This window comes from Ovis aries, chromosome 16 (genome assembly GCF_016772045.2).
Source record: "Ovis aries strain OAR_USU_Benz2616 breed Rambouillet chromosome 16, ARS-UI_Ramb_v3.0, whole genome shotgun sequence".
NCBI classification, from domain to species: Eukaryota; Metazoa; Chordata; class Mammalia; order Artiodactyla; family Bovidae; genus Ovis; species Ovis aries.
Genome location: NC_056069.1, coordinates 23153777 through 23168609, shown reverse-complemented (window position 1 = coordinate 23168609; position 14833 = coordinate 23153777). Strand labels below are relative to the sequence as shown.

Below are 14833 nucleotides of genomic sequence, written 5' to 3'. Positions count from 1 at the left end.
GGGGCTTTGTCAGGCCATGTCCCTCACCAGTTAAACTAGAATACCCAGTGATGGGATCCGGGCATAAACATTTTCAAAAACTGGATAGGTGATTTTTATATGTGACCAAGTTTTTTTTTTTTTTTCAATGTTATATTTCATCTAGATAGATCTGTAATCTCATAGTGATGAGAAAAGAAAGTCAAGTCTTTAATAATCATAATAAAAAATAATTTAAAAAGCTTACAAACAGTAATGCAATATTTCCTCCTCATCTCCTTGCCCCGTTGATGGTTAACAGCTGAAAGAAGATGCAATGACTCAAAATCAAAAATAAAAACAAAATAAAAAAGCAAGCCAACCCCAGGAACAATCCACCCTGTCAATGAGTTTCCATATGTAATTCAAACAAGCAGTCAAATGTCAACCACTTGTGGAGAATACCATGGATTTCCTTGGTTTTTGAAATGTTTTTCTTTTGAAGGTAAAATAAAACAGGACGCAAAGTTATACATAAATGCCAGTTCCATAAAGGCACCGTTGTTGCAGCAGTCTTACATGACTTCTAAGATCTTTCCAGATGTAATGTCTTTTGTCCACATCTGCATGTAAAGCCAGTGGCCACTAGGGTTTTGATTCCCCAGATATCAGGAATTCCAGGAAAATCCTCTACTAAAGCACCAACCACACTCAACTTTTCAAGAGAAAGTCATTTCACCATGGTTTTACCCAACAATATAATATTTAGAATCTATGCAATTGTCTAAATCTGTCGTGACCTTTCATGTTTTTAACATGATAACAGAATTATATGATAACAGGATATATATTTTTATAACAGGATATGTATTTTTAACATGATAACAGGATTAACATGATAACAGAACTACTCAGCTATCATTCAGTTATTCTGCGGGCTGCTCTAAATGGTACCCTGGAGTTCTAAAAAAAAAAAAATTAATGTAATCTGGTCAACTGATCTTAACTAAATCCTCATTTGTCCTGAAGACTGCTAAATTTGAGCCAGAGATAGAGAGGTGAGTTCAGGGTTTAATAAATTATAAATATTAATTATAATATTAATGAAAATGATAACAAAAACAACCACAGTTTGAAAGTACTTAATGCATATCACCTGGAGAAGGAAATGGCAACCCACTCCAGTACTCTTGCCTGGAAAATCCCATGGACAGAGGAACCTGGTGGGCTACAGTTCATGGGGTTACAAACAGTCAGACATGAATGAGCAACTTCAATTTTTTCCTAATGTACATCAGGCAAAGTGACAGATGCTTTTTATACATTATTTTAGATTCTCACAACAACCTTGCTAGGTAAGCATCATTTCTTCTAAGTTACTGCTGAGGCAATTAAGGCCCAGAGAGGTCAGGTAACTTGCTAAGGTCACACAGGAAGACGCAGTTGTTCTACAGTTCCAAGCTATTCTGCCTGTGCTATTTCCACCATACCACAACACTTCTGGAGAGAAACGATTGAGAAATAAAGATGGAAGTCGCAGGGAAAGAGTTAGCTTACAAGGGGGAGAATCCGGCCTGCGGTGGAGAAATAGTCGTGAGTTGCTCACGTGAAAGGTGCTACAAGAAAATAAATATTATCAATTAACATTTTCACTGTGTTCTGGCCTCAGTCTTGTTAGGAACCACAATGCTGGAATAGATGAATTCATTATGAAGGATTAGTTCTTCGTACGCAGTTCTAGCTCCCTCAAATTAGTCTTAATAAATAAACCTATTGTGTTCCTGTTTGGATTACGTAATTCAATAATGTCATTTTTTAGCCAGTTTGAGGTCTTTGGATTTCAGCATATTTTTACTCTTGCTGATTGCCATCAGTAGTACAAACAAAGGGAAAGGCTGCTGTGGGCACAGCTGTAACAATCACTCTGTCTACAGTGTTCATATCCAAATACTGTGTGAATCGGCACATTCTGAAGAGACACACAAACTTATGTATAAGGCAATTACTCAGAAATCTAAATGTAAATCTGTAACTTGACAAAGCCCTGAACTAAAATAATTCACCCATGAAACCAGATGTAGCTTGAAGAATAGGTAGTAAACACACTATGGCCTAGAGCAGGAAAAGGGGGGAAAAGGAATTTTCTTAATGAGTCTTTCATGGACCACCATTTTCACGGTATAGCCAAAACAATGAAATAATCAAAGGATCTTAGTATTCTGAGGAATACTCAGATGTTATTGAAAGTGGTTTAGGTATCAGATATTTTTTAAAAAATCTTCTAAAAATATTTATTACACTTAGAGAATGGAAATTTCCTGTACTTACAAAGAGAAGGTGCATGATTACACATAGGTATACATATATATATACATATATACACACACACACACACACACACAAACTTCATATGCAGAATGTACATGCATAAACTGTATGGCTGAATACATGTTTTTTAATAAGAATAGGTGAATTTCACAGTAATTTTTTTCATGTGGAAAATTACCTCCACATTGGAAATTGGGAATCAGAAAGATATATCCTTTCACTGCAAATAATAACATAGTGATAAGTCATTACACAACCTCAGAGGAGATAATGCATCAGCAGCAAGATAAATTTGGGCAACATCTATTCCTGGAGGGAATCAAGAGATATTTACAAAACTATAGCAATGCAATATTGGATTAGTAGACTGAAATATACATATGATTTTTTCTTTTTATGTTACTTATTATAATGTATGTATTTTTAAAGATCTGAACAAAAAGCTAATGAGAATAAACATGGTACTATCTGAAATAACTGGTGTGCTTGAAACACAATTTTAAAAATTTGTAGGTAGGAGCACTTTAACAAGACTAACAGACCATAAGCTTGTTTTTCCCTTGCAAATGCTTATCAAATGAGAAGTGAACATTTAGAACAGGTTTGTTTCCTATGTGAAATCCTCTTTCCACATCACACACACGCACACACACACACACACTCTCCCTGTAAATTGCAAATCCCTATGTTGAACTAAAGATGCAAAGAACCAAAGGATAAGTTAAAGCAGCGTTTTTACCTTTTTGTTGATCAAACACAGATGGAGTACTGAAATCCATGGTTGCCTGTCTCATCATCTACCATCAGAATGAATCCAGGTCTCTAGAGAGGAGAAAACACTGTCTCACACGTTACAGTCAACACAGCAGTCAGATACAGCAGCCCCTGCCAAGCCCTCTGTTTGAGAATTCAGTGTGCATTAGAGCTGCAGGTCGTTGTCAAGGCAAATAATGAAAATAGGTAAATGTTATTCCTCTAATACCTGACAGGAAAAAGACTTACTTCTTATGGTCTCACTCATCAGCTATCCCCGTGTGTAAGTTATTATACACTCTCTAGCCCCCAACAAAGAGAGAGAGAAAAAAAGCTCAAACCCTGAAAAATCGTTTTCATGGAGGGCCACCTGCCTTGGATCTGGGCCAGGAAAATACTGGAGGTCACGGAGATTCAGCAGCTGGTGTGTTGCTTTAAACCAAAAGAAATCTCAATGGGTGAGTGAGGATTCACAGGGCCAAACAGAGCATGTGCAGAGCTGCCAATGCAGTCTGGATTCGGCTGTATTCTTGGGGGAGTGAGAACTGCATTTGGGTCATGTGAGCAGTGTGCCATCTCAATGGAATAGCACGTAAATATTGTAGCAGGAGGCTGCTGCCCATGTGCTGTTTGGAGTCGTTACAGGCTTTCCCCACTCATCTCTAGTCTCCCTTCAACTCTGTTCTCCAAATGACAGGGAGGATGGGGGAAGGAAGTAGCATTTGAAAGGTTGCATTTCAGGGCTCAGATATCCATAACGATAAAATTAAAACAGTGTGCAATCGCAAGGGGGTTTACAGCAGTATTATACGTGGTGGGGAAAAAAGCCTCAAAATCACCTGAATGTGTATCAGTTGAGGAGCAGCTTGAATAAATGGTAGCAAATTCATACTCAAGATTTAAAACTCTGAAGTAAATCTATATGAATTTATTTGGTAGGATGATTCTATTAACAAATGGAAAAAGTTATATGCTTCATTTGTTTACATTTTTATTAAACCAGCAACCACCTACTGTATATATAAATATGTTTATGTATGTTCATAGGAACAGAGGAAGGTATATGAAGATATACCATTAATATTGGTTCCCTCAGGGGCTTCCCTGGTAGCTCAGCTGGTAAAGAATCCACCTGCAATGTAGGACACCGTGGTTCAATTCCTGGGTTAGGAAGATCCCCTGGAGAAGGGATAGGCTACCCACTGCAGTATTCTTGGGCTTCCCTGGTGGCTCAGATGGTAAAGAATCTGCCTGCAATGTGGGAGACCTGGGTTCGATCCCTGGGTTGGGAAGATCTCCTGGTGAAGGCAACGGCTATTCACTCCAGTATTCTGGCTTGGAGAATACCATGGACTATACAGTCCATAGCGTCACAAAGAGTCAGACACGACTGAGTGAATTTCACTTTCACTTTCAATTTCCAGTTGCAGTAGGAGATTTCTAACTTGTTCTTTTTCTACCTCTGTATTTTTAGGCTTATCATAATAAGCCTATTATTTTATATTTGTTATTAAAAATCTGATATAATAAATTAAAAACAAACAAAGCTCTACATTCAAGACAATAAGATATTTGGAGAAGTCCAACAGTCACATAGAAGATGCTCTCATAAGTGCTGTTGATTATGATAATAATTTAAAATTTTTAATTAGTGTGTGACTATAAAAATAAAAGTAGAAACCAACAGTTTTCTTCAATACACAAACTTCTTTCTTATCTCTTGCCTCTCACATTTTCCCCATCAACACAGTGTCAGGCCTCAGCTCCCTGTGACAATACTATGACTAACTCGCCTTCCTCATATCAGCCTTCCCCCAACAAATACCCTGTGTTCATTTTACTTAAAATGCAGGCAAAACCTACTACTTATAAATCATTACCCAAAATGTGCTTCATAGATGCATTTCTTAAATTTCCCAGTGCTGTGTATCTTTATTTTTTTGCATTAAATGTGAAAGTCAGACTTTGGGGACTGATGAGTGAATTGGTGAAGACAATTTGGCTTAAGCTAGTGGATATTCTGCTAAGGAGAGATGGCCTAAACTCACCCAACTGACTGAGGTAAAAGGAGTTGTGGCTACTTGGTCCCAAACACTAGAAAGATTAAGGACTTAGATTAACTTCCTTTTAATTCATTTTTTCATTAACTCATCAATGGCTATGGAAAGATTACTATGCTCCAGTTATTTTGACAGGCACTGATGATGCAGCTGTAAGCAAGATAGGAAAGTTCTCCAGGCTCAATGAACTTCACTTTGGGTGTAGCTTCTGCTTCCTGCTACACTGCAGGAATAGGGATTGGATTTACTCTCCAGTTCAAAGAATTAGAAAACTAAGCAAAATATTTGAAATGATATTTTTCAGACAACAGGCAATGTAGACCAGAGATCTCAGGGAGAAGAGAAGTGAACTGAGTCTGATGAGTCTCGCTGGCTGCTTGGCGAGATTTTTCAGGCTGAGGCACAGGGAGGGTACGGTGGGTTCAACGGTGCCCCCACCACAAAGATGCATTTGCTTCTTAATTTTCAGAACTTATGAATGTGACCTTATTTGCAAAAGGGGTCTTTGCCTATGTAATCAAGTTAAGGAGCTCAAGGTGAACTCATCTTAGATTATCTGTGTGTGCTAAGTCACTTCAGTTGTGTCCAACTCTTTGTGACCCTGTGGATTGTAGCCTGCCAGGCTCCTCTGTCCATGAGATTCTTCAGGCAAGAATACTGGAGTGGGTTGCCGAGCTTTCCTCCAGGGAATCTTCCCGACCCTGGGATTGAACCCTTGTCTCTTACATCTCCTGCATTGGCAGGTGGGTTCTTTACCAATAGCACCACCTGGGAACTCCTAGATTACCTGAGTGGGCCCTGAATTCAACAACAGTTGTCCCTAGAAGAGACAAACATAGTGAAGTCATGTGACCAGCGATTGCAATGAGGCAGCCACAGGCCAAGAAGGTACTGCTGAAGCCACTAGAAGCTGAAAGAGGCAGGAACAGATCGCCCCCTAGAGACTTCAGAGATAGTATGGTGCTGTTGACACCTTGATGTTGAACTTCTGGTCTCTAGACCTGTGAGAAAATAAATTTCTATATTCTCAGCCACCAAGTTTGTGCCAGTTTGTTACAGCAGCTTCAGGAAACTAACACAGAAGAGGGCTTCCCAAAATGGGTGCAAGTCTCTATAATGTGATATTTCTGTGCCCATTTATATCATTACCAAAACCAAAAGAAAATACAGACAATTCCATGTTTGTAAAAGGGCTGTTTGGGGCTCATTTTGAAGAAAAGTATCAGAGTAGAAAGGACACGAGTTTGTTTTTTGTTAGCCGTGTGATTTGGGCAAATTATATAACTGTTTGAGCCTGTCTTAATCTGTGGTGTGGGTACCCCACCCACTAGCTTCCTGTGAGAGTTTTTATTGCTCAGTCCACTTCTCAGGCTGCACATAGAGATAATTTTTTTCTGTAGAACCAGAGCCAAGTGAAAAATAACATTTGGTTGTTTTTTGTCAAGTGTGTTTTCAATAAGGCCATTATTCAGACATATTCACACACTTTTCACAGATATCGGGTGCCTGTGATTCACTAACCCTTATCTGTAACGTAGGAGGGAAGAGAGGAGGTCTGTGTGACTGCAAAATCTGGCTCTGCGCTCCCTTTCCAGATCATCTCTCACCACCCTCCCTCTGTCCTCACATCCGGCCACACTGGTCTCCTTTCCGTTCCTGGGTCATGCCATGCCCTTTCCCAAACTCTCAAAACTTTGCTATTTTTTCCCTTCACTTGGAATGCTTTTTCCCCAGTTCAAATGTCACTGTTACATCAAGGCTTTCTCTGACCACATTTTCTAAAATAGTGTTTCATTCCTTCACCCCATTTGTCACTTCCTTCTTCAGCATGCCACTTGGTGGATTAACAATGAGGAATACCCTCTGCATGAAGACAGGCCCATGTACAATATCTCTCTAGTTCAGAGCTTCTCTGACTGCCTATGGTAAAGGTTGCTGTTGTTCAGTAGCTAAGTCATGTCCAACTTTGCTGTCCCACGGACAGCAGCACGCCAGGCTCCCTTCACTATCTTCCAGAATTTCCCCAAACTCATGCCCAGTGAATCAGAGATGCTATCTAACCATCTTATCCTCTGTTGCCCCCTTCTCCTTTTGCCTTCAATCTTTTCTAGCATTAGGGTCTTTTCAGATGAATTGGCTCTGTGCATTAGGTGGCCAAAGAAGCTTCAGCTTGAACATCAGTCCTTCCAGTGAATATTCAGGGTTAATTTTCTTTAGGACTGACTGTTTGATCTCCTTGCAGTCCAAGGGACTTTTTTTGGTCAGAACTCTTCACTATGACCCATCTATCTTGGGTGTCCTGCATAGCATGGCTTGTAGCTTCACTGAGTTACTCAAGCCCCTTTACCACGATAAGGCTGTGACCTATGAAGGGGTGTGGTAAAGAACCAGGTTTTTAAATTTTCAAAGCATCATGAAACTGATGCATTAATAAAATATGATAAAAAATAATTTAAAAAGAAAAAATGATTCATAGAAGGCAAGCCTCAATCTTTATTATTAGATTCAACAGGCATGAAGTTATATCAATAAATGTAATCCAAACAAGGAATAATAAAAGAATTTTTTAAATGTACACATTGTTCACTGAAAGTACATTTAGTCATTAATATGCTGTGCCATCCAATATGATAATCACTAGCTGCATATGACTTTTTAAGTTTGATTAAAATTAAATGAAATTTAAAAAATCATTTCTTCAATCACAGCAGCCACTGTGATTAAATTTCATCATAATTAAAAACTTTTGTTCTTTAAGAGATGCAGGTGAGAAAATGAAAGGACAAAACACAAACAGGAAGAAAATATTTATAAAACATATCTAATAAAGGATTTGTGTCCAGAATATGGGCTTCCCTAGTGGCTCAGTTGGGTAAAGAATCCACCTGCAATGCAGGGGACTTGGGTTCAACACTTGGGTCAGGAAGATTCCCTGGAGAATGGAATGGCAACCCACTCTAGTATTCTTGCCTGGAGAATCCCATGGACGGAGGAGCCTGGAGGGCTACACTCCATGCGGTTGCAAAGAGTCAGACAAGATTGAATGACTAACACTTCACTTCACTTCATCCAGAATACACAAAGAATTCTCGAAACTTAGTAATAAAAAGCCCTAATTTTAAAAAGAACAAAGATGTGAACAAAGATGTCACCAAAGAAAATATATAAATGGCAAGTAAGTATATGAAAACATGCTCAGCCTTATTGCTCATTAGGACAGGCTAAATCAAAATCACAATGAAATACTACTTACTGGAATGTCTTTGAAAAGCTAAAAAGCTACTGTTTGCTGGTGAGGATGCTAGAACTGTGACACATTGCTGATGGGAATGCAAAATAACCCAGCCATTTCAGAAAACAGTTTGACTGTTTCTTAAAAAGCGAAGATAAATATGGCCCAGAAATTCAAGTCCCCGGCATTTACTTAAGAAAAATGAAAACATATGTTTTCACAAATACCTATATGTGAATGTTTATAGCACTTTATTTTCACCCCAAACTGGAAACAGCTCAAACATTCAACAGCGAGTAAATGAATGAACAAGCTGTGGTACACCTATCTCCTGGAATACTACTCAGCAATGAAAAGGAATTAAGTCCTTATACATGCAAAGAATGAGGGAATCTTAAATGCACTTGACTGAGTGAATGAAGCCTGATTCAAAACACTACATTCTGCATATCTCCACTCATAAGGAATCCTTGTAAAAGATACAAAGAAAATATAAATCAGAGGAGTGTTTTCCATATGGGAGGGAAAAAAGTACAAAGGGACCAGAAAGAACTTTTGCAGAGATATAAATACTCTCTATCTTAATTATGGTGATAGTTATACACTCTCTATTCACTTCACAAACTCAGAGAAATAAACATTTCAATACGTTGAATATTGCTAAATCATATCTCAACAAACCTCAAAGAATAAGCAATATAAAATACATTTCTGTAATTTAGATAATAATGTTATCCTAAAATGTTTTAAAACACACTTGTAAAAATTCAAATGGATGAAAACAGCAAGTTTTAAAAATAAATAAGTGTGAAGAAAACATAGGTAGTACTCTCTTTGATAAAGGTCATAGTAATACTTTTTTAGCTCTCTCTCTTCAGGCAAAGGAAACCAAAGTAAAATCAAACAAATGGGACTATCCAAATTAAAAATCTTTTGCACAGTGAAGGAAACTATCAAAAAAGGAAAAGGTTATCCCACTGTACGGGAGAAGATACTTGCAAAAAATATATCTAAGTGATTAATTTCCAAAATATTCAAAGAACTAATACAACTTAACATTAAAAAAATCAAATAACTTGACTTAAAAATAGCAGAGGATCTGAACAGACATTTTTCCAAAGAAGAGGATACAGATAGCCAACTGTCACATGAAAGTGTTTAATATAACTAATCATCAGAGAAATGCAAATTAAAACCACAATGAGATATCACCTCACATCCGTCAGAATGACTATTACCCAAAGGGCAGTAAGTAACAAATGTTGGTGAATATGTGTAAGAAAGGAAAATCTTGTGCACTATTGGTGGGAAGGGTAATTGATATAGCCACTGTGGAAAACACTATGGAGATTCCTTGAAAATTAAAAATAGAGCTACCATCAGTTCAGTTCAGTTCAGTCACTCAGTCATGTCCGACTCTTTGCCACCCCATGGACTGCCATATAATCTAGCAATTTCACTCCTGACTATTTATCTGAAGGGAAAAAACCTTACTAATTTGAAACAATACATGCTCTCCTGTGTTCATTGCATAGCCAAGATATAGAACTACCTAAGTGTCCATCAATAGGTGGATGGGTAAAGAAGATATAGATGCAGAATGAAATATTACTTAGCCATAGAAAATGAACTCTTGTCATTTGAGAGAGCATGATGGACTGGGAGGGTACTGTGCTAAGTTAAATAAGTCACACAGAGGTAGACGAATACTGTATTGATTCCACTTACAAGTGGGATCTAAAAAACAAAACAAATGAAACAAAACATAATAAAACGGAGACTCATAGACACAGAAAACAAACAGATGGTTGCCAGAGAAGAAAGAAAGAAAAATAAATAAGTGCTTATTTTTCTTAGATTTGTATACACATTTAGATTGTAGTTAACAAACTAACCTTAAAATATCATGTATTTACAACTATCCTACTGTGTGTGACTTTCCATACCAGTGTGAGAGCACCCAAAATGGTCTACACCACGATCATGGGGACAAGCCCCTTACCACAGGCTTGGAGGTGTGGCAATGTTTAATTGCTACAGCTATTTCTAAATGGTTATGTTTATAAGGACTCTCAACTTTTTAGCGTATCTTGTATTGAACTGGTGACAAGCCAAGCTCGCACCAGTGGTGGCTCACACTTTGCCTAAGTTTGGTTTAAATTTCTCTTCCTTTGACTCTTACCACGATGGTTTCTTCCTACCATCCAGGTCTCAGCTCAGAGAGGCCTCACCCAAACTCTTAATTCTGTGTAAGCTGACTCCTTGCCCAACTCCAATTGCAGTTAATAAAATGTCTTCATTTTCCCTTCTGTGACTGTCACCATCTGTAATTACTGTGCATTTCATTATGTCTTCATTATCTGTATCCCTGAGCTGTCTTTCCCCAGACTTCTCAGCGTGCTTCAGTGGACTTTCAAATGCCTGAGTCTATATCCTAGCCTGAGGGCATTTTTCCAGAATGCTGAAGGCCACTTTGCCAGCTCTGGGGGTTAGGCCAGAAATGCCAGGGAGCTATTCATTCCCTCCCCCCAGCCCACAGAGGCCCTCAACCAGTGACTCTTGGGAGCTGGTCTATAAGTTCTAATTGCTTTGCTTTTAGATGTAATGATTCTGACATGTGCTGTTTCACACCATTTCCCACCATTTCCCTTTACAGATTAAGCTCTGCTGCCACCCACAATAACTGATTTAATAACATTCTTTTTATGGGCTGCCATTCCCCTCCTGTATGACATCCACCCATCCACGTTTCCTTCTCATATTTCTTGTGTTTCTCAATAAGTCACTTGCATTGGAATCTTTGTCTCAGGATCTTGTTCTGGGAAAACTTAGATTAAGACATTTCTCCAGGAGAGGATAAACTTCATAAAGACTCTTGTCTACTCTGTCCACTGCATGACCCCAGTCCAGATGAGTGAGGCACAAGGGAAGACTAATGAATATTTAGTGAATGAAGGACTTCATTGGTGGATTTCCCTTGCCAAAGTCAATGACTTGTTCATTGACAATGTTGCATTAGAACTCAATTAACCATTGCATACTGGAATACTTTCTTCCTAAGAACTTTCTGGTGAGTTCTTCTGATAACCTTGACATTTTCCTGTGTAAACAAAAACCCATGTATTTGTGAATTTCAGATGTGCTGCCATGTTTCAATAATATTCTGATAGTGTTGTAAACTGAGGGTGAACTTCCAGAGAGGTTTCAGGCATTCCTACATTTTATTCAGGTGAAACCAGAGCCTTCACTGGGATGAGCTCACATTAAGGAAGTGGGAGCTACAAAGGCAGCATGCAGGCAGTGACAGGTCTGGGCATCAGACAGTCCTGAGCTTAAGTTCCAGCTCAGCACATTTCTAGCTTTGTGATACTGAGCAAATTACTTAACCACAGTTATGAATGAGGATAAAAAATATTTATCTCATAGGGTTGTTGTATGGAAGACCCCATGGACTGCAGCAACCCAGGCTCCTCTGTCCTCCACTATCTCCCAGAGCTTGCTCAAATTCATGTCCATTGAGTTGGTGATTAACTACATACTATGACAATAATAGTTTAAAAATATTCAGTTAAATACAATAAATCACTAAAATTAATTTTACCTTCTTTTTAGTTTAAGAATATGTTTACTAGGAAAATTAATATTACACATATGGCCTGTACTTTATTTCTATTGGCCTGTGCTATTTTACAGGATCTTGGAAGAATCTTTAGGAAAGTCTGGTTAGCTGACTGGCTCAGCCATATTTCTTGTTGTCAGCAGGACTGATGGGCCACAACTTGAAAGAGGGTAGAGAAGGAGGAAAGGAAGCATGGCCATACTGAAGATCGTGGAAGACTGAAGAGCCCAGAGAAGCCAGTATCATCATTTTCACTGTTACCATCGCTATTATGTAGCCCAGGAGTCAATCACCCACCTTTCAAGCATCACCTTTCTTTTTTGTCAATCTACAGGCTGCCTTGGGCTTCCCTGGTAGCTCAGTGGTAAAGAACGTGGGTTCGATCCCTGGGTTGGGACGACCCCCTGGAGGAGGGCACAGCAACCCACTCAAGTATTCTTGCCTAGAGAATCCATCCCATGGACAGAGGAGCCTGGCGGGCTGCAGTCCATGGGGTTGCAAAGTCTGACACGACTGAAGTGACTGAGCACGCGTGCATGCACGCATGCACGTACAGGCTGCCTTAGCTCAGGTCTCTGTGGAACTGGAGTTTCTTCTTGGTATATTTCTTCTTGCCACTTCTAGCCCCTCACCTCCTTCTCACCATGAAGCTCCCCGACCTGATCCTTGATTGAATGCTTCTACGACAACACAGTTGGGGATGAAGAAGCAGCGGCTGCTCAAGAATATTCTCAACTGTGGAGAAGAACAGTGGACCACATGATAAAGGAGTCCTTGATGCTGTCCTTGGAGTCAAGGACTTCATAAAGCACTTAAAAATCTGTTAAACTCAGCGGATACTGTTCATAAGCTAATTAAGGCCTATTCTATTAATAAGCAAGTCCATATGGGGTTCCCTGGTGGCGCAGTGGTAAAAAACCCACCTGTCAATGCAGGAGATGCAGGTTCGACCCCTGGCTCAGGAAGATCTCCTGGAGAAAGAAATGGCAACCCACTCCAGTGCTCTTGCCTGGGAAATCGCAGAGACAGAAGGAGCCTGGTGGGCTACAGCCCATAGGGTTGTAAAAGAGTCGGACACAACTTCAGTGACTAAACAACAACAACAAAGCCCATATACTTAAGAATTCCACTGTTTTACTCTGAACTCTATTTCTTCTAAAATCCTGGAAGAACGCTATTAAAAACTGAGGATGCCTATTACTTTATTATTTTTTTATGCCTCCTTTACTTTTTAAAAGTTTATTTTAATTGAAATACAGTTGATTTACAATGTAAAATTAGTTTCAGGTATACAACCGAGTGATTCAATATTTTTACTGATTAGACTCCATTTAAAGTTGTTGCAAAACAATGGCCACATTTCCCTGTGTGTCACAGTAGGTCTTTGCAGCTTATTCGCTTGCCTCTCCTTGTAACTCCCCTGCTTTAGAGTTCCAACTATACCCAGTTCTTGTATAATGAAACAATAGTATGAACTCTCCCCCTGTAAAATATACTGCATATAAAATATGAGTGTGTGTTATCCTTAGGACAATTCTCATATGGCTTTGGTCTTACTACTCCAAACAAACATTTAACACTTACTATGTGTCAAGGACTCATCATATCAAGAACTCAAAATATTCTCTAATTACAAAGACAATATTCTCTAACTACAAGTAGGGTAAGGTTGAAATTGTCTGAGAAAAAGACTTGGAAAATTTCAACCTTACCCTATTTAGCACTCAGTCAAAATTACCTATGGATACCTCTCTGACTGATATTTGTTTGTAATATAATCAGGTTAGTTTCACACTCTCAACCAAGTTCTACATTCCCAGAAGGCAGTTGAAAGACAGGTCTTCTCTCACAGTGCCAAAACAATGCTACACACATAGTCAGTAGCCAGTACCAGATACTGCTTTGCTAAACACTAAATGTTGAGTGCCCAAATGGACAAACCCAACTTTTGGCAAAATGGTGAAGAAGGTGATGGAAGCCTCTGTCTGCAGAGTCAGTATTTCTCTCTCTCTCCCCTGTCTAGTCAGTATAGTCCCATTTCTGGGTAGCGCAGACACCCCATCTCTGGATTTGTCCTATGTTTTCCTTTTTAGTTTCCAAACTACTAAAATCTTTTCTTTCTCATGCACATCATGATGGGAATTTGGTGAGTATTCGGCATTTCTAGCATGTTCAAGTTAATCTGTAGCAATGACTTTATTTATTCATCAATTATATGGTAAATATTTAATGAACACTAACTGTGGAGAAGCACAAGCTGGAATCAAGACAGCCGGGAGAAATATCAATAACCTCAGATATGCAGATGACACCACTCTTATGGCAGAAAGTGAAGAGGAACTAAAAAGTCTCTTGAGGAAAGTAATAGAAGAGAGTGAAAAAGTTGGCTTAAAGCTCAACATTCAGAAAACGAAGATCATAGCGTCTGGTCCCATTACTTCATGGGAAATAGATGGGAAACAGTGGAAACAGTGTCAGGCTTTATTTTTGCGGGGCTCCAAAATCACTGCAGATGGTGACTGCAGCCATGAAATTAAAAGACGCTTACTCCTTGGAAGAAAAGTTATGACCAACCTAGAAAGCATATTCAAAAGCAGATATATTACTTTGCCAACAAAGGTAAGTCTAGTCAAGGCTATGGTTTTTCCAGTGGTCATGTATGGACATGAGAGTTGGACTGTGAAGAAAGCTGAGCACTGAAGAATTGATGCTTTTGAACTGTGGTGTGTGAGAAGACTCTTGAGAGTCCCTTGGACTGCAAGGAGATCCAACCAGTCCATCCGAAAGGAGACCAGTCCTGGGTGTTCATTGGAAGGACTGATGCTGAGGCTAAAACTCCAATACTTTGGCCACCTCATGCGAGGAGTTGACTCATTGGAAAAG

The 14833-nt window shown here is 39.1% G+C and overlaps 1 protein-coding gene and 1 long non-coding RNA gene across 15 annotated transcripts in view; one reads left to right on the top strand and one right to left on the bottom strand.

Moving 5' to 3' along the window:
* The window catches only part of ANKRD55 (ankyrin repeat domain 55), a 111891-nt gene extending 108396 nt beyond the window's left edge, over positions 1-3495 (bottom strand). For 5 of the 8 annotated variants that reach the window (XM_060400413.1, XM_042233776.2, XM_042233779.2 and 2 more), the window contains exons 1-2: positions 3414-3495; positions 3026-3108 (exon numbers count right to left, since the gene is read on the bottom strand). In XM_060400413.1, coding sequence (XP_060256396.1) covers positions 3026-3083 — 58 coding nt within the window. In that variant the 5' untranslated portion in view covers positions 3084-3108; positions 3414-3495. Of the gene's footprint in view, positions 1-3025; positions 3109-3288 lie in introns of all 8 variants that reach the window. The other 3 variants (XM_060400414.1, XM_012096906.4, XM_060400415.1) reach the window with 2 other exon arrangements.
* The window catches only part of LOC132657948 (uncharacterized), a 76699-nt gene that overhangs the window by 26449 nt on the left and 35417 nt on the right, over positions 1-14833 (top strand). The gene's annotated exons all lie outside the window — the stretch shown is intronic.